This window comes from Lynx rufus, unplaced genomic scaffold (assembly GCF_022079265.1).
Source record: "Lynx rufus isolate CCGP_SWC_20201006 ecotype Redwood Valley unplaced genomic scaffold, mLynRuf1.p SCAF_5, whole genome shotgun sequence".
NCBI lineage: Eukaryota > Metazoa > Chordata > Mammalia > Carnivora > Felidae > Lynx > Lynx rufus.
In genome coordinates, this window is record NW_025814867.1 from 37,044,647 (window position 1) to 37,072,573 (window position 27,927).

Consider the following 27,927-nt stretch of genomic DNA (forward strand, 5'->3'; position numbering starts at 1 on the left):
AGCCATAACTGGATGATCTCTGCGGACTGTTTGGGGTGCAACTGACTGTGGGAAAGCCACGGTCCACTCTGAGGGCCGCAACATGAGTCCCCGAGGGCCTCTGGGAACATGTCTCAGGACTCAAAGTTCAGAGCATCTCCTTCTGTAACCTGCTCTATGTTGGGCTGCCAGACACGGAAGAAAACCTCCCCTACCCCTCACAGTTCCTCTACCTGACTGACCTGGCATTTCCTGGGAGTTTACCTAGCTTGAGCCTGGAAGGAAATGTGTAAAATTAGAAGGAGTTTAATAAAATAATGCTGTCGGCAACAAATAGTATACCACCTTATAATGACTCCTTTCCTTTGGAAAGTGGTAACTGTGTATTCAAGAAGCAGGTATGTATGTCCCCATGATGAACAAGTGGCCTTCACAGGTGTTTCTGGCTGCTTTCTTCTTGGTGGATGGGAGCATGACCTGTGATGTGCCCTTCTCTGGCCAGCTATACATAGCCAGCAAAGCTTCTTACAAGAGAAACCTCTTTCTGTACCCTCCGCCAGTGCTACCCGTGGACTAGAAGACTCCCTGTAAATCCTCTGGAAGCTACTGAACCTTTCAAGGGAAACCATCCAGCTGGCCCCCAGACGTACTGAGTCCCCACCGCAGCCGTCCATCCTTCCTTTTCTTTTCCTGGGAGCACACCTTGTGCTCAGCCATGGTTGACATGGGGGGCCTGGACAACCTGATTGCCAACACAGCCTACCTGCAGGCCCGGAAGACCTTGGATGGAGACAGCAAGGAGCTGCAGAGGCGACGCCGGAGTCTGGTGCTGCCCGGGCCACAGTCCTGCACCCAGCTCCGCCAGTCCCTGCCCCAGGACTTCAACAACCTGTGCGAGCAGCAGCCCATTGGCCGCCGCCTCTTCCGGGACTTCCTAGCCACAGTGCCCCCATACCAAGAGGCCGTGGCCTTCCTTGAGGAGGTGCAGAGTTGGGAGCTGGCTGAGGAGGGTCCTGTCAAGGGCAGCATGCTGCAGGGGCTAGTGGCCACTTGTGTGGCTGCTTCTGCTCCAGGGCACCCACATCCCTTCCTCAGCCCAGCTCTGGCCACCAAGTGCCAAGCAGCCACCACCGAGGAAGATCAGATAGCCCTGGTGGCACAGGCCAAGGCTGAGGTCATGGCCTTCTTGCAGGACCAGCCCTTCCGGGATTTCCTGGCCAGCCCCTTCTATGACAAGTTTCTGCAGTGGAAGGTCTTTGAGATGCAACCGGTGTCCGACAAGTACTTTGATGAGTTCCGAGTTCTGGGGAAAGGTGGTTTTGGGGAGGTAAGTGTCTCAGAATGGCTGGGCTGGAAGGTGAAGTACACAGCATAAAAGGATTTGGTTTTGTGTTAGCAACAGCAACAAAAAAACCTCAAGAGGACCTACTTAGAACTGATTCCAGTGCCGCCTGTGGAGAATTCCTAGCTGGCTCCCACATCTTTTTTCTGGCTACCATGTGAAATAAAATGAGAGTGGGTTGGGAAAGACAAACAAAATGTGGAGTTGGCCAAGAATCTTTATGATGGGGTCTACGCCAGGAGCACACTGAAGTGCCCCCCAGACACGAGAATGATAGCAGCACACGACCACGGGAGCTCTCCGTTTCCCTTAATTGTGGTAATGGACTTGATTTGAGAAAACTTCAGGTATCTGAGAAAACATTCATCTTGAAGTAAAGTTGAGAATCAATTTTATACCACTGCCATGATCAGCTCTTTATCTTTCTAACTAGAAAAACATTTATTGAGGTAAAATTCACGTAACATAAAATTAACCAGTAGCCATTTCAGTGGCATTGAATACATGCATCATAGTGTTGTGTAACCATCACCTCTGTGTAGTTCCAGGACATTTTCATCACCCTTGTACCCATTAACAGTTACTCCCCAGTCCCCTCCCCACAGTCCCTGGCGACCACTGGTCTGCTCTCTGTCTCCATGGATTTGCCTACCCTGATGTTTCATCTAAATGGAATCACACAATATGTGACCTTTAGAATCTGGCTTCTTTCACTGAGTATAGTGTTTTGGAAGTTCACTAATGTTGCAGATATATTAGTACTTTCTTCTTTCTTACGGGTGAATATTCTATTGTGTGGGTAGACTACATGTCACTTACCCATTCATCTGTTATTGGGCACTTGGGTTTTTATGCCTTTTGGCTACTGTGAACAGTGCTGCTGTGAACGTTCATGTACATGTATTTTAATACCTGTTTTCATTTCTCTTGTGTACATGCCCAGGAGTGGAATGGCTGGGTCATGTGGCAATTCTATGTTTAACTTTTTGGGGAACCACCAAAATCTTCCACGTTTTATGTTCCCACCAGCAATGCACAAAGATTCCAGTTTTTCCACATCCTTGCTAACATTTGCTATTTTCCCTTTCTTTTTCATTATGGCCCCCCTCATGGGTGGAGGGTGCAGAGTACCTCATTGTGGTCCTAGCTCTTTCTTGAAGAACCCCTATTGCTTTTGGCTTCTCTTTTCTCAGAAGCCTGCCATCTTTTCACCTCACCTGATTTCTGCACTTTCATCCCCTGTATCAACCTTGCTGTCTTCTCCCACTAGTGCTTCTTACTTCTACCTCATCCTCTCCCTTTCTTTCTCTCTCTAAGGTATGTGCTGTCCAGGTGAGAAACACTGGTAAGATGTATGCCTGTAAGAAACTGGACAAGAAGCGGCTGAAGAAGAAAAATGGTGAGAAAATGGCTCTTTCAGAAAAGGAAATCTTGGAAAAGGTCAGCAGTCCTTTCATCGTCTCTCTGGCCTATGCCTTTGAAACCAAGTCCCATCTCTGCCTGGTCATGAGCCTGATGAATGGGGGAGACCTCAAGTTCCACATCTACAGTGTGGGTACACGGGGCCTGGACATGAGCAGGGTGGTCTTCTACTCGGCCCAGATGACCTGTGGAGTGCTGCACCTCCACTCACTCGGTATTGTCTACCGGGACATGAAGCCCGAGAATGTGCTTCTGGATGACCTCGGCAACTGCAGGCTGTCTGACCTAGGGCTGGCCGTGCAGATCCAGGATGACAAGCCTGTCACACAGAGGGTGAGTGGCTCTCCCTTGGTCCCAAGGGTGGGGTACAGAGTTGGAGAGAAGGGGAGAGGGCTGATCTATTCCCAGGGCAAACGGAGTGTTGGACATAATTCTTCTAATTTCCTTCTCCCTAAAGCCCTTATGTTGTCATCTTGCCTTAAGTGGAGTGATGTAAGAGGATTAGCTTAACTGGTTATTTGGGGGTTACTTTGCTCTCCTTTCCTGGCAGGCACAGGGAGCTTTCTTTGTGAGTTGGAAATGGTCTGTGTTTTCATGGTGAGATGGAAAGAGCTGAATGCATAGTCGGCATGTAGTATGTTCCACCAATAACCACCTCCCTGGTGCTACATTCCTGAGTCCATAAAGCCTCGGTTTCCTCCTCTGGAAAATTTTAGGGGCTGGGTCCTAAAATTCCAGGAACCTAGGAGGTAAATTTTAATAGGATAAGAAAAAAGAAGAAATCCCTAACACTTAGCACATTAAAGTAAATACCTCCTTTCCCGTTGAGTGTGGATGGGGGAATGTTTTACTTTGGATACAGATGAAATTCTGAATGAAAATTTGTAGCAGAGAACAAAGGCAACTAGTTTATTTTGATCAGTTTGTTTCAAAGTGGCCTGCAGAGAATTCTTTGATTAAAAGGGTATTAATTCTTTGATTAATTAAGCAATTATGTTAAGTAAACAATACAAAATCTCTGGGATTCTGACAGGTCTTTACCTTTGAGTTTCTGTGCACAAAGGTGGGAGACAAGGGCCCAAGTCAGGTTCTTAAACATTCACTTGAAACTTTGTTTTTGTACAGTTTCCAGCTTACAAGGCAGCGAGGACAATCAGCCAAGGAAGTGAGAAAAATCATGGCAAGTTTGGGAAAGTGCAGGTGATTTTATGTGGCTGTAACATAAGGGATTTTGACAAGATGTGTAGGGCTCAGATCATACAAAGTCATTGGAATACTTTCTTTTGGGGGTTGAGGAGCCCTTGAAGGGTTTTAACAAGGGGAATGACGTGAGTAGATTCACATTTTTAGAAGACTAACTTGGATTGTAGATGGAAGGTAGAGGACCTAGTTAGGAGGGATTGAAGACAGTAGGATTGAAGACGTGGGAATAGATTGGCACCATTGGAAAGAGACCTGCTGGGACATTAGGACCAGCTGGGTATGAAGGCAAGGAAGAGGGAGGGTCTCTAGCTCCAATGACTGCATAGAGGAGTAAAACTGTTGGAAAGCTGGCAAGTTCAGCGGTGATTGTGTTGTATATGTGACAGGCAGGTCCAGATGTTCCCTGGGCATTTAGACCTATAGGTCTGGTACTGTGGAGAAAGGTCTGGGCTAGATATTGGGATTTGGAGTCATCGTGACTTGGGCAGCATCCAAGAGGAGAGGAGCAAGGATAGAAGCTGAGGAACACGAACGTGTAGGGGATGTGGAAGAGGAGCCTTGAAGAGGTTAAATAAGTAGGTTGAGGGCTAGGAGTGACATAGTCATGGGAGCTGTATCAGTTAAGGTTGATCTCGGCAGCAGATCATAGAAAACCCAAATAGCAGTGAATTAAACAAGACAGGGCTTTATTTTCCTTATGTAACAAGTAGTGTGGAGATTAGTGGTGCTGGCATTAATTCCACAGCTGCAGGATGATGAGATCGACATCTCTGAGATTTTGGTCCTTTCCATGCTCCATAACCGTCTGAATTTGGAAGAGAATCCTGAGCACCAGATAAGAAGACAGTCTAGCAGACATCTTGACTTTGGTCTTGTAAGATCATAATCAAAGAACCTTGCCATGCTGTGCCCAGACTTCTGACCTGAACTATGAACTAATAAAGGAAGGTAACTGGGGGAAAGATTTTTATATGATAGCATCAAAATGAATAAAGAATATTAGCAAGGTGTTGGACATTGTTAGAAGGACAATGTTGTCCTTTCTAATAGGGCTCAGAATGTGTACCATCTATCATAATAGAACGTGAGGCTGTAACAGAATTTGAAACTCTGGACTTGATTCTTCCAAGTGGGTAAGTCTTCCCTAGGTAGGAGCTAGGCATCCTTGGAAGGGCGCAGTCCCTTTAAGGCTATTGGGGGACACTAGGTAAAGCACTTTGGACATTGCTGTATAGGCAATAGGGAGCATTGAAGGTTTTTCAACAAGAAAGTGGCATGACCAGAGTGACCCTTTAGGAAGATGCTTTGGACACTATGTAAGATGAATTAAAGGAAAAAGAGACTGGGTTTGGGTCCCCACAAGCAGCAACTAGAAGGATCTACACAGGAGGTAATGAAGGTTGAGGAAAGGCTTTGGGCTCTGAGTACTCATATGCCCAGAGTTCAGCAGCCCCTGGCCTCTCACCTAGGCTCCATCAAGACCCATATCTGGACTGACTTCTCTTAAAATGTGGTTGTCATCAGTGGACGGGATGAGGTGAGCACAGAGCCACTCCTAAAATGTGGTGACAGAGGGAGACACCCCAGGGAAGAAAGACACAGGTGTCTCCGCTCAGGTGTGAGAAAGGCCAAGGCAGACACACCGGGAGAGGCAGGGATGTTTAAGAGTGCTGGCTTGGGAGGCATAAAACCTGGATCCTTGTCCCAGCTGTGTCACTGAGTTACTGTCTGCCATTTTAGGCAGGCCTAAGGGCCTCCTTCGTCTCCCAAGTTTTATGAGTCTGTGAGATAAGTCTTTGAATTATTTGGAGGAAAAGACTTGTCAATTCAAAAGATCAACGTATGGAATAATTACTATGATTTATGGGACTATCAGTCAGGGTTCTTATGGAACAAAGTGAAGTTACTTAAGAAGTGAAATTAATAGTTTTCATAACTAAGAAGCTCAGACGACTGGCCTGATCCAGGTGCCTGAGCAGTGTCCCTGGGGATCTCTCCCTCTGTTTCCCCACACTGCTGTCCTTCACGTTAGCCTCACTCTCACTCGGGTGATCCCCCCATAGAGGCCATCTTCATACATACCCTACCAACTGAGCAACCCCATGGACAGAAAACACTTCTTTAAGAAAAATTCCTTCACATTTCCCAGTGAAGACTCTCAATGGACAACTTAGGTCACATGTCCAAGCACAACCAATTCTACTGGCCAGGATGCAATCACTGCTATTCCCAGGAGCCGGGGAGAAGGTCTGTCGTATCTAAACACGAGAATGTGTTCTCCAAAGGAAAATCAGGATGGAAAAGAATGAAAAATGGATGTCAGCTAGGCAAAAAGCAGTAGATGCCCCTAATAACTGCTGTTACCTCCGTGGTTTGAAAAGTTTGAAAGACTTCTGACCCCTTAATCAAGGGATGATGGGACCCTCACAGAAGATTCTATGAGGTAGGAATATTAATAGCTCCATTTTACAGATGGAGAAATTGAGATTCAGAGAGGTTAAGTTACCCACTCAAAGTCACATTGCTGATATGTGACATGAATCTGGGTACATCAGATTCGAGGGCACTTACAGATTTTGGTTTTGGTTTTGGTTTTGATTTTGAGACAGAGAGAGACAGCATGCACATGCATGTTGTGTACACACGTGAGTTGGGGAGAGGGGCCGAGGAAGAGGGAGAGAGAGAATCTTAAGCAGGTTCCACTCTCAGCACAGAGCCTGACTCAGGCTCGGTTTCACAACAGTGAGATCAAAATCTGAGCCAAAATCAAGAATTGAATGCTTAACCGACTGAGCCACTCAGGCGCCCACCAGGGCACTTACAGTTTCGTTTCTACTCCGTTAAATTCACACAGAGGGCAGGACATAGAGCCTATGGTTTTTAATACTATGAAAGGCTTTCTCTCAGTAAACCTCAGAATAAGTACATGTGATGACATTAGCATATCTTCCTCAGCCTGGTCTGATGTGGATACCAACCACAAATCTACTTGAACTCCCAGAGTGAAGACTTCAAAAAGGAGCACCCCCACCTACACAGGGAATGATGTGACTAATGTCTCAGAGCCAGCCTCCCACACATAGGCACAATATAACTAAACATGGTCCCAGCCACTGTCTGTGTGCATTTTTAATAAATGTGATAAGCACTCCTGCCTGTTCTCAGCTGACATCTACATGCATACAATAAAACTAACTCATATCACTTTTTTAGGGACTTCAGGAAGATATAATAGGAAAATTGGGCAGTGGGACTCATGCAGAGAGGTTTCTGAATTCTATGTGGAGAACAGTGGCCTTCAGATTTTATGGAACATGAGTCTTTAAGACTTGCTCTTTTGTCAGGAATGGGAATGAAATTAGAACAGTGACCAAAAACCTTTTGACACATTTGGTTACCTTGTCCTGCTCTGACATTTCTGACCAAATCCTCATATTCAGGGGGATCATGGGTGACAGAGGTTGGGCATTATATTTATTCTGAAGTCTCTTTTGTCCCAAATACAATGCTAGAGACACACTGAATAAGTGATTTAAAAAAAAATTTTTATGCTTATTTACTTTTGAGAGAGAGAAAGCACGAGCAGGGGAGGAACAGAAACACAGAATCCAAAGCAGGCTTCAGGCTCTGAGCTGTCAGCTCAGAGCCCGACGCAGGGCTCCAACCCATGAGCTGCAAGATCATGGCCTGAGCCAAAGTCAAATGCTTAACTGACTGAGCCACCCAGGTGCCCCTGAATAAGGGAGTTTTAAAAGATCTCAGAATGTGTTTCATCAAAATTAACACCCACAGGGGTGCCTGGGTGGCTCAGTCGGTGGAGCGTCTGACTTCAGCTCAGGTCATGATCTCACGGTTTGAGAGTTCGAAGCCCACATCCAGCTCACTGCTGTCAGCACAGAGCCCGCTTTGGATCCTCTGTTCCCCTCTCTCTGCCCCTCACCTGCTTGCGCTCTCTCACAAATAAACATTAAAAAAAATTAACACCTACATACCTCACAATCATTATGACCCTGCTCCAAAATTTTTTCTCTTTGAGAATTTACTTCTGAGAAACAGTGTAAGAGCCTTACAGAAGAGGAATTCTGGTGATTTCTTGGTCACACATTGGTCTCCACCAAAATTACAACCACTGTCATTAACTAAATTAATTCCTAGTAATTTTTGATCACTACCAGAACTTCAAATCCATTTTCAAAGTATTTACCACTGTTTAAAGGCATTCAGAAATATTTGTTATAGTCTTAGAATTATTTTTAACATCCCTTCATTCAAAAGGCAGTCATTCATTCACTCACTCCTGCATTCAACATATATGTACCAGCATTTCCCACACACCAGGACTGTGCTAAACCTAAGAGATAGAATGATGAGCAAAAAATGGACATGATTTCCTGCCCTCATGGAACTTAGTCTAGTGGGGAAGATAGAACTTAGTAATTACTCACAGGAATGTAAAATTTCAATTATGACAAATGCTGTGAAGATGTGGTACATGGGGATCTCCAAGGAGGATTTGACTTAACACACGAGAGGCAGAGAGTTAGCCATAAGGGAAATACAACGTAACCTGATATCAGAGGGACAGATAGGTATTCACACAGCAAAGTCCTAGGAGAGTGTCTTGGGCTGGGTTTCCTGGAAACACACTCAGACCTATTTCCATGTGGAAGACTTATTAAGGTGCATTCTCAGGAGATGTATGCATGAAGAAGGCAGGACTTGGCAGAGGGAGAAGCTGACCCACAATGAAGTGGAAGGAACTAAGACCTCAGTCAATCCTTCAACAAACTCTTGAGTTGGGATGGCCCTTCAGAGGCCGTACCTTTTAGGGATCCCTTAAAGGGCCAGTCAGTGACCTTGGCCTGCTGCTACAGGGGGCAGCTTGGGACTAGGCAGTTGCCTGGGGTGGAGGGCAGTTCCCAGGGTGAGGTGCAGCTGTGAGCCATCAGCAGTCAATGCTCCCAGCGAGGGCTGGTCATATAAGTTCCAAGCTTCTTGCAAATTGCTAATGGAGGACCCTCGTTCAAATATCAGCAAAAAGCTTTCTCCAGTCTTCCATGATCAATCTTTCAACAAGTCATGGTGGTTTTTTATTTGCTATTCAGTGTCACATTCCCTCAGGCTTGGAGAGATAGGAGTGAGGGAAGACCCTCTTAGGCCTCAGGGCCCCACCCACTAGCTGGGCCTGAGGAAGCATGTGCCTGACCCCAACCCTGAACCCAATGCTGCACCTGAGTCCAGGCCTCCACAGGGGCAGGGACTCACAACAGTTGCTGAGCAGAGACAGTGGAGGAGACAACCAGGAGCCCACGACTGGGAGGCAGAAATGTGGCAGGAGACAGGACTGTGTGTGAGCCAGGCTGCACGCCGCAGGCACATGCTTCATTGTCTCATTGGACTTAATTTACAAGATAAAGATTCAATAATGGGTCAAGACAGTCTCTGTACAACTTTTAACCCTAGCACTGGGCTGCTGCTGGGCACAGGACAGCATTGGAGGCTGGCCTTGATCCCAGGAGGAGTGGAGGCCACACCTGAAGAAGGGATCTGGCCAAAGTACCATGGTCTCCACTCCAGGTCGGATCGCCAGTGCAAGGGACCTGTTGCTTTTTGGGAAATAAAAGGAAGCCAAGAAAGGAAAAGGACAAAGCAAGAGGAAATGTGGTTCAAATGAAGTCGGAGAGGTGTCAAGGGCCACACCAAACCTGGCATTACAGGCCATGTTAAGAACTCCAGTTTTTTGCTTAAGAGTATCAGAAAGGAGGTACCTGGGTGGTTCGGTCAGTTGAGTGGTTGTGTATCTCTTGATCTCAGCTCAGGGCTTGATCTCAGAGTCCTGGGTTCAGGCCCCACGTTGGGCTCCATGCTGGGTGTGAAGCCTACTTAAAAAAAAAAAAAGTATCAGTAAGTCTATGAAAGGATTTAATCAAGGGAACAAAATACTTAGATTTCTGCTTTGAAAAAATTAGTCTGGGGGCACCTGGGTGGCAAGCGTCTGACTTTGGCTCAGGTCATGATCTCATAGTTTGTGAGTTCGAGCCCCAGGTGGGGCTCTGTGCTGACAGCGTGCAGCCTACTTTGGATTCTCGCTCTCTCCGTCTATGTGCCCCTCCCCCACTCAACTCTCTTTCTCAAAAGTAAACATTTAAGAAAGAAAGAAAGGGAAAGAAAAGAAAAGAAAAGAAAAGAAAAGAAAAGAAAAGAAAAGAAAAGAAAAGAAAAGAAAAGAAAAGAAAATTAGTCTGAAGTAAGAACCGACCAGAGGGGATTCAGGTGGATTATGGTCATTTGTAATCCAGATGAGAGAAGGTAGCAGCTCAGATCACAGAGCAGCTCTGGTGGAGCCAGAGCACAATGGATGAATTGGGAAGAGATTTCAGAACGAATAGGCCTCAGTGATTTGGAAAGGGTGTAAGGGAAAGAGGGGTGTCAGGGGTGATTTATAAGTAAGGTTGTATCACAGGTACAGACTTGGACCCTGAGTATAGGGAACCAGGCACACAAATGCTTGCCTTCCTAAAGCCCCAGGACAGGGAGGAGACTGACAAGTAAAAGGGCAGTGAGAAAACATGTGAACAAAGTTGTCCAAGTCAGGTGCCTGACATTGGATTGTGGTGTCGGGAAGGGCTTCCGGGAGGTGATGACAACTGAGTTGAGACTTAAAGGCGAGCAAGCTAGGCAGGTGAGGAGGAAGGGTAAAGGCTGGGCAAAGGAGTCCTCAACTGAGGGCAATTCTGGCCCCCAGGGGACTTTTGGCAATCCTTACAGGCATTTTGGTTGTCGTGATGGGGGAAGTGCTACTGGCATCTGGTGGGTAGAGGCCAAGGATGCTGCTAAACATCCTATAGTGCACAGCGCAGCCCTCACCACAAAGAATGATCTGGCCCACAGTGTCTGTGCTGTCACAGTTGAAAAATCCTGCCAAGCTAAAGGCCTGAACAAGAGGCCCCGGGGCTCAGGCACAGAACGACTCTGCAGCTGCCCAGAGTGTGGAGTCACTGGGTGGGAAGGGTGCAGAGAGTACAACTGGAGAGTATAGCAGATGTCAGGCCCTCGGGGGCTGGAGGAGTCAGGCAAGGGCATTTGAACTCAGGGCCTAGGGTGCTGGGGAGCCATTGAAAGCTTTCAGGCAGGAAAATGACAAAGCAGGCTTGGAAGGACACTCAGGAAGAGAGAGTTGGGATGGCAGTAAATAGGAGGACCGGGGAACTGGAGGACACTGGAGACACATTGTCCAGTGAGTTGTGGAAGTGAGGAAAGAGAGCCAGGAGGTCTGCAGGGGCGGCAGGAGGGGACTGTCATGCGGGGAACCAAAAAGTTGCATCATGGAAGTTGATGTGGACACGTGTTGGCAGCCCAGAGGATCCATTCAGATCAGGTGCAGCAGATGAAATATGATCCTCAGCGTCAACCAGATGGAAGGGGTATGTGTGTCAGTCCTGGTTCTGACACTTACCGTGGCTGCGGTGCACAGACTGACCCCTCACGTGGGGCACTCGGCCATAGGGATGCTGAGGACTGAGGGCCAACCCAAGCTGTGCAGGGTGCCTTCTTGTAATTGGCACAGACATGCCACTTAGGCTGGCTTAGCCCTGCACTTGACCCCAGGCTGTCTGCCTCTTAAGCTTAATGATAAGATTAAGAAACAAGGTAGATAAAAGCCTAGCAAAGGGTAAACCTTTAGTAGGTACTCAAGAAATGATTGTTCTGATTATCCTACCAGCAGCCAAATACCAGACCCCTCAGTCACAATTCCTTCTGTTGCATTGTTTCTGCCTCACCTGTTGGCACTGGGCTTCTCAGGTGACCTCTGCACCTGTGCTTTGTTCTCTGAGAGGCACAGGGAGCCAGCAGGACTATGGGGCCGCAGCAGGTGCAGTGGGGCGGGGGCACGCAGCTCCCCTGTAGACTGAGACCATCAGGCACATAGTTGCCTTGCTTCCTCACAGTCACATGGTACTCACTTGTGGTTTCATTCTGAGCATCTTAGAGACACCATGGAAAATGGGCCTCAGCCCTCTGCCAGAGAGATCCACTAGGGAACGTGGAGCCACCGAAGAACACACTCCAGTGGAAGAATCGCGACTATCGATCTCTGCCCGTGTGCCAGGCCCTGAATTTCAATCTGATGTAGTCTCAGAGGTTTTGGAGTCTTTCTTTTTGGGTAGCTGTCCTGCCTGAGACAACTGGAACCCAGGCTTGGTGACCGTAGTCTCTAACACCTGTTAAGGCTCTGCTCTGTGCCAGGCTTTTGGGAGGTATTCAGTAGGTCTTAGCACTTTAATCCTCATCACAGTCCTATGAAGTAAGAGCTGTGAGGCAGGGGGTGACCAGTAAGTGAGAGAGCTGGAATCCGAACCACAGCAGAATGACACCAGGCTGTACAGCTGTGGAAAGCATTATTGCAGAAACCTCTCTTTTGGATCCCCTGCAGGGGCTCTCTGAAATAGGTGTCCTCCCTCGGCTGTCACAAAAAGCAGGAAGCCACCTCTGGTGAGGCTCCTGCTGCCCACCTAGGAAGTGGCCAGCAGAAAGCAGACCAGGTGCAAGAGCAGGCACTCTGGAGGCTGCAGCCTGGGGCTGAGCACGCAGGCGGAGCCTCGGAGCTGAATCCCCTGGGGTCTCAGGCCGCATTCCTCTGAGGTCTGCAAAGGCCACCGCTTAAAGGCGCAGAGGAGCAGCTGGGAACGAGAACAAAGCGGCCAGGCCCCCCTCGGAGGAAGGAAGGAGAGAGCCCCAGGAAACAGCTGATAGCGCTAAGCTCAGCTTGTTTTTTTCCTCTGCTCAACAGTTCTCCTGCCACGGCAAACAAAAGATGTACATTCTGATTCCCTCTTCTGTTTGGATTGTGCTGTCGAGTGGATCTGGTTTGTGATGAGCTGGGGTTGGGGGGGTTGGAAGAAGCATCCCGGGCAGTTTCTTTCTCTGCTGGTCAGTTTGCTGGGCCACCACCGACAAACCCAGAGAGCTTCCTTTTCTGCATATTTCTCCCCACCCGGTCATCAACTCCAGTCTGGCCTGGTCGCACCAGGGGCACGACGCTGGCATTTCTTCTAAGGATGGAATTTAAGCTTGCCAACTTTTCAGATTCAGTGGGAGCTGGAGGTTTACTGGTGACTTTGACCTTGAAGGACCTGCACGTACACAGGCATACTTGCACACACACCCTTTTTTTATGGATACGCAGAACTATTAAGTTGTGAACTGTGCCCTCTCAGTCCCATTGAAAGTCCCCTCCCTGTTCTCAGCTCTGCCAGGGTCACAGTCCACTGCTGTCCAGAGCCACATTGGGACTGCCCAGCCTGGCCCTGCCACTCAGCTCCCATGGGCCCAAGGGTAAGAGTGAGGACAGCTACAGGGCCAGTGGAAGCCAGCATCCAACAGCAAGAGCAATGTAAGGGGCATCTGCACAGGTCCTGATAGGCTGGCTCTGATCCTGATCTGGGACTAGCGTGTGCACGTCCCTCCACCTTTCAACACCTGTAGGTGTCAGGAGGTCCTGATGGGCCTAAGCAGTACACATGTGTTGACTGTAGTAGATGCACTTCTTGCTGCCCCCTGGGGGGGGGGTGGAGTATAAAGGAGGCGTCATTACTGGCTTCCTAAACCCTGTGCCGTGTGATGCTTGATGCCCTGCCATGCTGGGGATACCTTGTTTTGCCTGACCAGGTCTTGACTATGTAGGTCCATCAAAAGGCATTGTAAAACCAAAAGAAAAAAAAAGGGGGGGGGAAGGAAGGAAACAAAACAAAAAACATACACAAAACCTCCACTAAGTGTTTTGTTGCTGCTGACACTTGGGTGATCCCTATAGCCCTGGCAATGGCAGTTCTGGTCACATGGACTGAAAGCGACTGTTTTGATGACACAGAGACTGATGTGCGGGGGCCCTTTGTAACTGCAGGAGTTAAACTAAGCTGTGAGAGGTCAGCATGGTTGGACCCTGCCCCATGCTGCTTGGCTAATTCTCTCCTCCCACCCCACTCTGAGGAGGCAGTTCACATGCAGAAGACAAATGGCATAAAGGGCAGGCAATTAATTTTTTCAGCTGGAGGCTGCGATGGAATTTGGGTGCTCAGAGTCTGGCGTGTGCCTCTAATTCCATTCTTCTCTGTGAAATACCTCCACTCCTCAAGGAGGTGGTGCCCTTCAAAATTCCATCACTGACATTTTCTGTCTTTAGGGCCAAGAGGTAAAGATAGTCCTGAAAACTATTTGGAATGCATCTCAAGCTGCCCTGCATGCTGTCCTGTGCTCCTTCCATTATACCAAGAGGCTGTAGTGCTGTGAGGATGGTGGGCCGACTCTTCACTTATTTCCCTGGGGAGGGAGCAAGATGGTCCTGGAGGATGGCTCAGGGTCTGGTCCCCACCTCCTAGCAGAGGTTGCTTGTGTGGAGCAGTCCAGCCAGCCTGATGAGCAGAGATACAGGCAAAGGATGAAGAGCTTGTTGGGGAAAGGGGAAGGGAAGCAGCTTAAGCAAGAATGGACCAAGATGAGGGCTTGGTCCTTGATAGATAGAGAGAGGGAACGAGAGGACTCTAAGGGGAGCAGAGAAATCTGAAGGGAACTTGGAAGAGTTTGAAACAGCCAGCTTACCTACTTCCATAGAGGCAGTGCAATGTCGTGGTTCAGAGTGCAGACCTGTGTGTGAATCCTGGGTGGATGACCCCAGGTAAGATTTAAACCCTCTGTGGTTCTGTTTTCTAATCTGTAAAATGGGAGATAAAATAGTTTCTGTCTCATAGGTTTATCATAGAGATGAAATGAGAAATTCACATAAAGCACTTGAGAAAATATTTAGCATGTAATAAGCACGTAGTAAGTATTGTACATTATTTCCAATTTTCTCCCCAGCCTGTGTCTTACATCCTTTGTTTTAGGACAAGGCACGTTCTCTCCTTTCACCCTATACCTTCTACTGAGCAACCGATGTTTATCTGGTGTCCTGATTAGCTATTTTAATCCTTACAGTCACTCACCTCTGAAATCTGCTAATTGGAAGGGGGCCACACACAGAGCAAGCTCACAATCAGTATTGCTAAGTAGAATTTACCAATCACCACCATCTAAACTGCACTTGGATGTTGTTTGTAATCTTTCATCATGCCTCTCCAACCCCAGCAGAAGAGACTGAACCAGAGAGAAGCTGGACCCAGGAACATACAGCTCAGCTGAGAGTTGTAGAGAGTGAAATACTTTGTACGGGGAGACCCTCTGTCCCCACCACACCTTAGCTCCCAGAATGAGAGCAAGCAGGCTAACCCCTTTCAGGTGGGGTATTGGACCATCTCTGTCTGGGGAAACTGAGCATGCTAACACAAAAGGCCTATGAATACTCACAGGTGGGTCCCCATTGAAATGGCTTGGCAGGATCACCCTATGGTGAAGCCCATCATTTGACAAGCTGCTTGTCAGCTTTAAACATGAATAGTCAAAGATCATTTATTATTTGAAAGAACCTTCCAAAATGAAAGACTATGCAAAAACCAACAGAAGAAAGAAGCTTATAGAGAGCAGAAACAATACAATGAATAGAACATTTTTTTATTTATAATTAATATCATATGAGATTTAAGAGGAAATACTGCATCCATGAAACAAGAACAAATGCTAGAAAACAAGAAACATTCAGAGAAGAAAAGGACATTTGGAAATAAAAAAAATCATGAATAAGTTTGCAGAACAACATGGATAAATCTCAAAACATTACATCAAAAAAAAAAATCAGACACGAAAGAATACCTACCATACAGTTCCATTTACATGAAATCCAAGAACAGACAAAACTAATCTATGGTGGTAGAAATCAGAAGGTGGTTGCCTGCAAAGTAGGGAGGAGAATGGACTAGAAAGAGACACAAGAGAACTTTCTGGGTGGATAAAAGTATTCTATATCTTGTTTGGGTGGTGCTTATATGGGTATATTCAATTATCAAAATTTATTTACCTGAACATCTACTATCTGTGCACATTTTTCTATGTTAATTGTATGTTAATAAAAAACATTTGCAGAAATGAAATTTCAGTAGAAGGATTAAGCCTCTAGATCTAGCTATTAATTTACAGGAAACACTAAGGATAGAGGAACATGTTAAATGATACCACAGGGATGCTATCAGCAAAATCTCACCTGGGATACTCTATAGTTTAGCCACTTTTTCTAACAAAAACTTTCAAAGGGCTGGGAGGCAGAGAGATGAGGTATTTATATAGTCACAAAAGTTTATGAGACATACCAAGCAATTACACTGTATTAACCTTATTTGTATAACAAACTATTTACAGGACAGGTTTACAGGACAAGTGGAGAAGTGTAAGCATGTCCAGATTTTGATAATGATAAAGAATTATTGCTATTTTTAAAATGAGATAATGGTATTGTAGTGCTTTGGCATTGTTTGTTTTTTTAAGTGGCCTTACCTTTTAGAGATTCATAGTGAAATACAAGTGATATGATGTCGAGGATAGTCTGGGGCAGTAGGAGTGGGTCAGGGATAAGAGATGAAACAAGATTGACCATTTGTTGATAATTGTCAAAGCTGAGTGTAGCCTATACTGGATTTATTATTCTCATCTCTCTTTTGTGTATGCTTGAAATTTCCCATAATAAAATACTTTAAAAAAGAAGAAGAATTGGAGAAAAAAATAGAGGGAATGTCCTGGAAAGAAAGAAGGAAAAGAAGAGAAAAGAAAAGAAAAGAAAGAAAGGAGGGAGGGAAGGAAGGAGGGAGGGAGAGAGAAAGAAAAAGAAAGAAAGAAAGAAAGAAAGAAAGAAAGAAAGAAAGAAAGAAAGAAAGGAAAGACAGATGGAAAATAAAAGCAAAAGATAAGAAACATAGGGGATTCATTGAGGATTTCCAAAAAGAACAAGAGAGGAAAGAAAATGGAAGGGAGAAAATGATCAAAGAAATAATTTGAGAAAGTTTCCAGATTCTGACAGCCATTAGTTTCTGGATTAAGCAGCCAACCAGTAACCAGCATCACAGATGGAAAAAGCCCCACACCAAAGTACATCATTGAGAAATTTCATCAGGTTTGTATACTGGCCCACAAACCTCACACACCTTCTCACAGTCCCTCTCTGCCTCTTCTCTCTGTTTAGGACAGCACCCTCCTGGCTCCACTTGTAGGCCCAGTTGCTCCTCTACTTTTAGAATTGGAGGAAATATCATACTGTGCGATGTGAATCCTGGTTTCTAGGCAGCTGCTGAAGGTCTGGATGACATATCTGGAAATACAGACCAGTTAGATTTGGGGAATCCATGATTCGTGGAAGTAGGAGATGGGAGGGAGCTGGGCAGATGGATTCCCCCTCCTTCCCTCTCTCCTGCAGTTCCTCTTTATAACCCTTCCAGAAGATTCTCTTGTGCCTGGTGAACCGGCAGCCACCCAGTAATGCCTGGCATTGCATCCCCTTCCCTCACTCCTTTTTCCCCTCTATGTTCTTATAAAAACTTTCAAACATGTAGGAAAGAATTCCACATCAAGAACCTGTATACCCATTATCTAGCCTTTACTGTAGACATTTGGAACAGCTTTATTGAGATATAATTTAACTGCCATAAAACTGACCCATTTAAAGTACACACGTCAGTGGGTTTTAGTATATTCATAGAGCCATGCAAACATTATCACAGTTTTAGAAATTTTTCTTCACCCCAGAAAGAAATCCCCTACCCTTTAGCATCACTCCCACCGCCACCCCCCCCCCCAACCGTAAGCAACCACTAATGCATTTCTTGGCTGCATGGAATTGCCTATTTTGGACATTATATACACATGGAGACATACAATATGTGGCCATTTGTGTTTGGCTTCTTTAACTTGGCATAATGTCTTCATGATTCATCCATGTTGTAGCATATATCAGTACTTCATTCCTTTTAAGGCCAATGTTCCATTGTATGTCATCAATATTTTATTAGATTCACTTTGTCACATGTCTATCCATTTATCCATCCCTCTATTGATCTATTAATCTGTCTTATATCTTTTATATATTTTTTTAAATGTTTATGTGTTTATTCTGAGAGAGCGAGAGCGAGAGCAAGACAGAGCATATGAGCAGGGGAGGGGCAGCCAGAGAGGGAGAGAGAGAATGCCAAGCAGGCTCCATGCCCAGTGTGGAGCCCAACCCTGAGATCTTGACCCGAGCCAAAATCAAGAGTTGGATTCTCAACTGACTGCGCCTCTTTTATGTATTTCTAAGCAAGCTCATTCCCCCTCTTCCCCAACCCTTAGCACCTTGACCTTGCACAAGGTTACCCTAGGTACAAAGGAAGCTGGGAGATGGAGTGCTTAGCCTTCTGGCCTCTCTAGTAGAGGGATAGAAGGGAAAAGGAAGACTGGGAATGAGTTTTTGCTATTTTGGCATACAGTGTTTCTCAATCTCATCCTCATCTCTCCCTCTGGTCTCCCCTCCCACCATTGCATCCCACAGATCTTGTATTCCAGAAATGTCAAATTCCTTAAAGCTCCCCACATTATTCCTGGCTTCATATCTCACATATGCTTATTAGCTAGCTAGCTTTCTGTGTGTGACAGATTCTTCCCTCATGATTCAGCTCAGCTATCACCCTTCAGTGAAGTATCCACAGCACACACACACACACACACACACACACACACACACACACCTTCTGGCCTCTCTGTGCTTGTTTTATACTCCCATTATGGCATTTACCCTACTTTATTGAGTTGACCTTTTGACCTGTCTCTACCAGCCTGTAAATCCTGAAGGGCAAAGGCCGGGTATTATATGTGTTGGTATCTCTAGAACTCACTGGAGGGCATGACTCAATAAATATTGGTTGGATAGTGAATGGAAAACATCCAGTTACCATCGTTGCTATTGTTTACTTAACAAACATTTTGTTGGGCATGCACCAGATGAGGCCCTGCAGTAAGTACCTAGTTTGGATACAAAGATGAGTGAGACTATATCCTGGGTCTTAGAGGAGCCTACAGGACCTTTTGTCTGGACAAATGCAAAACTAGACAAGATGCCAGGGCAACAGATGTAAACTGGGACTGTACCGGGCAAACCGGAACATATGGTCACCCAAATTATATATCAGCTTCTATGAAAACAGCAGTGCCGCGCTGACTCATGCCCAGCCCGTCAGACCCCAGTCACTTCCAGAACCGGCCAATTACTTCTCATTAGTGCTTGGGTCATATATATTTTTCATTGTTGTTATCCACGTAGAAATTACCTGTGAAATTTAATATTCCTAATGCAATATATATACTGTGCATGTAAAAAACATATACTTAAGCAATTAGACAGAAAAAAAAATCACCAAATAAACAACTAAAAACACATTCTAACTTTTTTGGTGTACTGGAATGCATATTTGTAATTGGTGTGTGAAACCCAGTATATATTTAAACTTCTTGGTATTAACAGTAGACTTTAGTCTGTTGTCTTTATTGATGGGCATTTGGAAATTTCCAGCTTGTGACCATTATGAATAATGGAGCTGTGAACATCTCAGCATAGATTTCTTTTTCCTTCTGAGTCATTTCTTTGAGATACATACTCCAAAGGTAAGTAAACTGGTTGAAGAAAAGGAACAGTTGGTACATATTATTGTCTATGACTATTTATATCTTACTGCTCTCCTAAAAGTCTGGGTCAATTTACACAGCACATCTGTTTTTCACAACTCTGCCAATAATTTATATTATCATTTTTATGTACTAATGGAAGCATATTGTCATTTTAGGGTGTACTTTGAATTTTTAATTGCTGAAGAAGTTATGCATTGTACTGTAACCAAAAGCAACTTAGTTTTTATGAAATCATAATGTGTTTGTATGTGTATATGCATATTATAAACCATGTGTATATACACACATACTTACACACATATTTACATGGTTTATAATAATGAGGTATGTTATAGGTATTCATTAAATATTGAATTAATTATTAAAATCACACATTCACAAAAGGACAATAACTGCTTGATTCCACATATATGAGGGACCTAGAGTAGGCAGAATAATAGAGACAGAAAGTAGAATGGTGGTTGCCAGGGCCTGGGGAGTGGGGGCAATGGGGAGTTATTTAATGGGTATAGAGTTTCAGTTTTGCAAGGTGAAAAGAATTCTGGAGATAGATAGTGATCATGGTTGTACAACAAGGTGAATGTACTTAATACTCTTGAACTGTACATTTAAAAATTATTAAGATGACAACTTTTATGTTATATGCATTTTGCTGTAACAAAAATATGTATTTAAAAAATACTTTTTTAAATCCAGTGGTCATTTGGCATGTATTTCCATTAGAAGGGTGCCTACAAAATATACTCATGCATGTTAGATGAAATTTCATATGTGGAATTTTCTAGATTAAAATGACTCTGCTAATTTTCAATTCAGACAGGCAGAGATGTGTGAGATTAATGTCAATATGTAGCAAATAGAATAAGAATCACAGACCGGATAACACATGAACATTCAATATTAGCAACCTTTAAAAACCTTTAGCAACCTAAAGTGCTCAACCTTTAAAAACCATGCATCTAGGGGTGCCTGGGTGGCTGTCCGTTAAGTAACCAACTGGTGATTTTGGCTCATGGTTCGTGAATTCGAGGCCCACACTGAATGGCTCTGCTCTGACAGTGTAGAGCTTGCTGGGGGTTCTCTCTCTCCCTCTGCCTCTCTCTGCCCCTCCCCACTCACATGTGCATGCATGTACTCTCTCTTCCTCTCTCTCTCAAAATAAATAAGTGAACTTTAAAAAAAAATACCATGCATCTAATTTTCTATTACCTGTGAATAAAATACAGAGGCTGAGCTTAGGGGAATCATAAAGACATCTACTTGAATTTTTCAACTTAATGATGAAGTGTCCCACTTCAAGGACAGCCTCATTTGTCCCTTTTATAATGCACTGCAGCTAAATCCTCTTTATGTCTCATTTGCCAAAATGGATCACATGGCCTGCCCCAACTGCACTAGACGATGCTGGAAAAGCAGGGACTAGAATAGGTTAGACACATTGCCACCCCAAATAAGTTAAGATTCCCTTAACAAAGAAAGAAAAGGAGAATGGGTATTGGATAGGCAATCAGCAGTGTTTGTTACACTCACATTAGTATTTTTGTTTTGTTTCTTGTTTGGGGTATTACAGGCTGGAACCAATGGTTATATGGCTCCTGAAATCCTAATGGAAAAAGTGAGTTATTCCTATCCTGTGGACTGGTTTGCAATGGGATGCAGTATTTATGAAATGGTTGCTGGACGAACACCATTCAAAGATTACAAGGAAAAAGTCAGTAAAGAGGATTTAAAGCAAAGAACCCTGAAAGAAGAGGTCAGATTCCAACATGATAACTTCACGGAGGAAGCAAAAGATATTTGCAGACTCTTCTTGGCTAAGAAACCAGAACAACGTTTGGGAAGCAGGTAAACTACCATATAACACAGGTGATTAGCAGTGTCAGCATTGTCCATGGGGATTTAGAACGTACTTTGGATTAGTGCTGAGGCCTTGAGGTTAAGTTTTATTATTATTTTCCTATTATTATTTGCATGTTATATGGTTAAGTATTTCTGATACTTTCAAACACTATAAGCACTTGATATGGAACAATCTCCAAGATATGTATATATATCTTGTTTTCATATATATATTATATATGAAATATATAATATATAATAGAACATAGAATATAATATGATAACATATATTAAATATATATGAACATATAATGTATATAAATATATATTAAAAACATATTATTTATATTTACTATATATTTTTAATATTTATTTATTTTGCGAGACAGCACACGAGTGCTTGAGCAGAGGGGCAGAGAGAGAGGGTGAGGAAGAATCCAAGAGGGCTCCCCACTGAGCATGGAGCCCAAGGCAGAGCTTGATCTCATGACCTGAAGATCATGACCTGAGCCAAAATCAAGAGATCAAGAGTAGGACACTTAACTGAGCCACCCAGGCACCCCGAATATTCTGCCACGTAATTTTTTTTAATTAAAAATTTTTTTCAATGTTTATTTACTTTTGAGAGAGAGAGAGAGAGAGAGAGCACACATGCATGCTGGTGGGGAAGGTGCAGAGAGGGACAGGGGGACCAAGGATCCAAAGTGGGCTTCAAGCTGACAGCAGAGAGCCCGATGCAGGGCCTGAACCCACAAGCCCGGACCTGAGCCAAAATCAAGAGTTGGACACTTGGGGCGCCTGGGTGGCGCAGTCGGTTAAGCGTCCGACTTCAGCCAGGTCACGATCTCGCGGTCCGTGAGTTCGAGCCCCGCGTCGGGCTCTGGGCTGATGGCTCAGAGCCTGGAGCCTGTTTCCCATTCTGTGTCTCCCTCTCTCTCTGCCCCTCCCCCGTTCATGCTCTGTCTCTCTCTGTCCCAAAAATAAATAAACGTTGAAAAAAAAAATTAAAAAAAAAAAAAAAAAGAGTTGGACACTTAACTGACTGAGCCACCCAGGTGCCCCGACCTGATTTTTTTAAATAGCAAAACAAAATCCATTTGTAATAACTTCCAAAGCATGACAGATACCACACTAACAAACACGTATTTTGGAATTTGGTGGAAATTCTGCATTTATGTGAAGTAAAACATGGAGCTGATTTTCCTGTGTAGATTCCAATGTTGTATTACTGTGGTCAGAATAGGCCACGTCATGATAACAAGCAAATCCCAAAGTCTCTGCAGCTTAAAACTAATGGAATTTTTCTCATTCACACAAAGTCCCTTGTGGGTCCAGCAGCACTCCAGGGTGTCTCCCTACTGAGCAGTGACTCGGAGATCCAGGCTGCTTCCATCTGACAGCTCCATTAGAACTCGTGGCTTCCAGTTGACGTAGCAAGAGAAGAGAGCACGGAGAACCTGGGGAACTTTGTACCGCCTCAGTCAGGAAGTGACCCACTTGCACAGCACTTCACACACACTTCCGTTTGCCCAGAATGAGTCTTGGCCCTTTCCAAGGTCAAAGGGGTCTGGCTAGTGTTGTCTTCCATGTGCCCAGGAAGGAGAGGAGACACAGAAATGGTGACCACTGACCGTGTCTACGCGTGGGTTCTCAAGCACAGGGAGGATGAGCGGGCACACTAACAGCGGCCGAGGCAGCAAGGAAAGCAAACAGTCTCTCTAGATGACTTCACTGAAGGGAACACCACCGCTTGCCAGGATTGATTGAAAATCTATAAACACGCTGTGGGTATATAAAATGAAATGTTGACAAACTTCTTCAGGAAAATGCCACCTTAAAGCCCTGGCTCATTGCCTGAAGCTGCTCCATCAAGCAAAACCTTTTAATAAAGCATCTGTTGTTGTGACTGTTTTGAATAAAACTGTTTACAACATTAGAGAAAAGGCATATAAAAACCAGCTGTTCAGTGAAAGACAAAACCTTCCAACATTTTCATTTCAACTCTGTATTTTTTTAAAAATTCAAATGAGATAATGCTTGATTGATTTAGTGGTGTCCTTCAGGGCCGAGCAAATGCCTACCCAGCATGTCACACAGAAGACGGGTCACATGGCCCCTCCCTGTTGCATTCATGAACATTTGAAATAAATTTTAAAAACCCTTTCCTTCTTTAAATGCCACTGAAAGGATCTTCCCTTTGTCTTCATAGGTCTGTGAATTAATTTTGCAGAAAAGTTGAAAGCTTTTCTGAGCATCTCACAAGGGCTCTTGAGAGGATTTATCGTGTTTTCCAATAAAATAAAAGCTAAAGCCCATTTAAACATTTTGCAGGTTTTATTCTGATCAGTTAGTGCAGCAGAACAAGATCAAATAACCGTGCAAGCCTCTGACTTAAGTGCTTCTCCAACACATAATTTCATACCAATACATACTGTTCTTGGCAGACCAAACCCCACAGTGTATGGTCAGGTGGTATCTTTGCTTCATTGACTGTTACAAGAAAATCCATTGTAATCTCGATGTGGGGTTCAGGAACACAAGAGCACCTGTAAATGCTGTGAAATGAAATCTACCCCAACAAGCAGGAGAATCTCCTTTCCTACCGTGGCCCGTTTGGCTGTTACAAAAGATGCCGCCTCAGTCAGTAGCCTCTCCTATTTGTCCAAAGTGCACTGCATAATGGTGGGCAAAAAAGATCTCTGCACGAAGCTGCCAGGGAAAGATTCAAGAGTAAAATAATATTCATGCTATTTCTAATTACAGAACTGACATAAGAGACACCAGTGCAAAAAGTAAAGTGATCAGCTTTGCAGTGTCCCAGACACGAGTAAAAGGAATAGGGGTTACAGAGCCTGGTCTTTATTGTCAGCATCAGCACCACAGACATTTAGTGGAAAAGGGCATAAAGCATGGACCCTGCCCCCCAGGGGCATCTAGTTGGGGTGACGGAGAACATAAAGAAAACCTTTCGGGGGCTATTGTTGCTTTTGTCCTTTGTGACTAGTTGCAAAAGGGCTGCAGTCAGCCATCCCTGCCGGACAAGCCAAGGCCATTTGGGCCTGTTGCTTGAGATATTACTTGAGAACTGTTCATCCTGATGTCAAGACCGGCTTGACAATTTTCTCAAGGTTACTGAGCCCCTGGGCACTCTGTTTATCCAAGTTAAAACTGCTCTGAGTGAGTTTGAGGAGGACTCTTGACCTGTGGGACAGTGTGTTCATGCCTGCTGATGGTCATCAAGGTGGTGTGAGCTCCTTCCTCAGGGCACCTGGTCCCATTCCAACTCTCATTTTCGTTGAGACTCTGAGACTTGGGGTTCATTCCTGATCTACTTGGACGGAATTCTAGCTCTATCCTTGTTCTGCCACATTTAAAATATACATGATACCCTCCCCACACCAAAATCTGATACCTTAAAGTGGTGAATGTTGCTATGTGAATTATACCTCATAAACCTAACTTCAGAGAAAAATCCATCTTCGAAGCTTCAAATGATCTCAGTAACCCTCCCTCAAGACGGTGACTCTACAGGATGTAAGCCACACAGACAGACATTGGTCAGTGAGTTCTAGGAGATGGCAAGCCCGCATTTTCCTTCCTTTCAGTTGAGGGAGACTTGGTGGCTTTGAGAAAAAGAGAGACACCTGCAGTATCTCCTGATGCAGTTCTCCATACCTGTTTTTCAGTTGGTGCATAATGAGACAAGTCCAAGGAGCCCTGCACCCACCTTTCTGGACGGTGCTAGGCCTGAACCACAGAAAACAGCCCAGAGAATGGCTAGACATCAGACGCCTCCAACTGAATTTCTCTTTTTCACAATAATATTCGATTACAATTTTCCTTTGAAAAACTCACCTATGTCTTTTGGCTTTTTCAGAGGCACAGCTATTTATGAATGCAGAAGCAACTGAAGAGGGTAAAAGAGGTTAAAAATGCGGTTAAAAGACAGACAGGCATTGTTGTGATGGTTGACTGTGATAACAGCGCTTCACTTTGTGTTAGTTGAGAGTAGGCTCTGGATAGATGCTAGTTATTCTCCCTGCCGTTATTAGTAATGTCATTATTGTGTTTAGAACCTATTGGATAGAGTCTGCTGCAGTAATTATCTGACACTGTAGGGAGTCTGTGAAGGGGGTATATGGGAGAAGACCTCAATCCTTTTCCTGAAAGCTCTTTGATAACTGGAATAAAAGTAAAGGGAAATCTATGAACGTGATTAATTTTTAATAAGGTCGATTTATGACAGAAATTGACTTTTCTGTAAGAGAAGATATTTCTTAGAGCAGTATATCTATTCACATAAAAGAAAAAGGAAGGGGTGCCTGGGTGGCTCAGCTGATTAAGCGTCTGACTCTTGGTTTCGGCTTAGGTCATGATCTCATGGCTTCTGAGTTCAAACCCTGTGTTGGGCTCTGCACTGCCAGTGCAGAGCCTGCTTGGGATTCTCCCTTTTTCCCTCTTTCTCTGCCCCTCCCCCATTCATGCTGTCTCTGTCTCAAATAAATAAATAAACAAAAAAAAAAAAAGGAAAAAATCATTTGAATCTGATGCCACAATACAGCCCTCTTTTTATTTCTTTAAAATTTGGACTTAAGGGGGACCAAAAGAAATGTGTGGTAGGCTGCCCCTCGTGTGGTTCCCAAAGATCCCCCTTCTATTATCCACAGTCCTGTGTAATCCCTTCCCTTAAGCGTGGGCTGGACTTATTGGTTTGCTTCTAAAAATATAGCAGAAATAATGAGATGTCATTTCCAAGATAAGGTATTAAAAGACTGTGCTTTTTTAATCTTGGGCTTGCTTTCCCTCTCTCTCTCTCCTCCTCCTCTCCTTCCCTCCCCCCTCCCTCCATCCCTTCCTCCCTCCCTCCCCGCCTTCCTCTTTGATCATTTGCCCTGGGGAAATCCAGGTGCAAAGTTATAAAGTAGCCTTGTGCAGTGGCTCACATGGTGAGGAATGGAGACTCACCAATAACCACGTGAGTGAGCTTAGAAGCAGATTTTCTCCCTCAACTCCACTCAAACCTTCAGATGAGAGCACAGCCCTGAACAGCTTTACTGTAACCTCATGAAAGAGGCACCTAGTGAAACCATTTATAGATTCTTGACCCACAAAAATTGTGAGATAATAAAGGTTTGTTGTTTTAAGTCACTAAATGTTAGGGTAGGTTGTTACACAGCAATAGATAACTAATATAAGAGGTTACACAATTGGGAACGTATATTTTTCTCCCTTATTCTAAGGTAAATGCTGGAATAATTTCTAGACAAGGGTTTGATAACAAATAACCATAGTCTTGGGCACTGAAGGTATGCTCATTAACACTAATAATTACTAATGCATTAAAAAAATTTTTTTATGTTTATTTATTTTTGACAGAGACAGAATGTGAGTGAGTTAGGGACAGAGAGAGGGAGACACAGAATCCGAAGCAGGCTCCATGTTCCAAGCTGTCAGCACAGAGCCCAACATGGGTCTCGAACTCACAAGCTGTGAGATCATGACCTGAGCCGAAGTCAGACACTCAACCGACTGAGCCACCCAGGCGCCCCCTAATGCATTTTTTTTAAGTCTTTAAAAATACTGTGGCAGTGGGGGGAGGTAGGTGGAGCTCCTAGACGCCATGTCATATGAAGAGTGGGGAGATATGGGTGCTGTCTTTTAGAATGTGGTGGGAAGAGACATGCTTCCCTTGTTCTGTCTGACCCTGAAGGGCAGAGCAAAATGCAATGACTATAAAGTTGCAGGCAAGCAGATTCTGGCCTCACTGAATTTTGCTTGTATTTCCACAAAACCCTAAGGATAAAAGTCATGTCAACTGCTTGACTCTAAAAATTAGATCTACATGTGAAGGTTTATCCGCAAACAATGAAAATGCTACTGTCTGTGTAAGGTGATTTTTGAAGTCATTATTTTTCTAAATTATTCTTTATGTCATTATATTGTCTTTGCAATTAAAATGAAATGTATTACAGGAAAAGAATGCTGCACATTTTGTATTGTTAGAACATTTCCTGTTTTGGTTTGTTAGTGTGACTCAGTCTGACCATCTCCTTTCTTTACAGAGAGAAGTCTGATGATCCCAGGCAACACCCTTTCTTCAAAACCGTCAATTTTGCTCGCCTGGAAGCTGGCCTAGTTGAGCCCCCATTTGTGCCAGACCCTTCCGTGGTTTATGCCAAAGACATCGCTGAAATTGAAGATTTCTCTGAGGTTCGGGGAATTGAATTTGATGATAAAGATAAGACGTTCTTCCAAAGATTTGCAACAGGTGCTGTCCCCATAGCATGGCAGGAAGAAATTATAGAAACGGGACTGTTTGAAGAATTGAATGACCCCAACAGGCTTGCAGGTTGTGGGGATGGTAATTCATCCAAGTCTGGTGTGTGTTTGTTATTATAAGTTGTTCTCTCTACCAGATGGGCAGCAGGAATTTCAGCTGACATAATCCTTGAATGTTCCTAACACATGAAAATCTGTTGAATGAGGACTGATCAATCAGGAGGGGCATTTCAACCATAGAACAGTTCAAAGGACAGGTGAACTCACCACTAGGACACATTTTTCTT

The 27,927-nt window shown here is 44.4% G+C and overlaps 1 protein-coding gene across 1 annotated transcript; it reads left to right on the plus strand.

The window, feature by feature from the left end:
* Positions 1-694: 694 nt before the first annotated feature.
* Positions 695-27,760, plus strand: GRK7 (G protein-coupled receptor kinase 7). Its single transcript, XM_047098762.1, has 4 exons — positions 695-1,306; positions 2,639-3,076; positions 21,093-21,367; positions 27,424-27,760. The coding sequence occupies exons 1-4, from the start codon at positions 695-697 to the stop codon at positions 27,758-27,760; spliced, it is 1,662 nt and encodes a 553-aa protein (XP_046954718.1).
* The last annotated feature ends 167 nt before the right edge of the window (positions 27,761-27,927 follow it).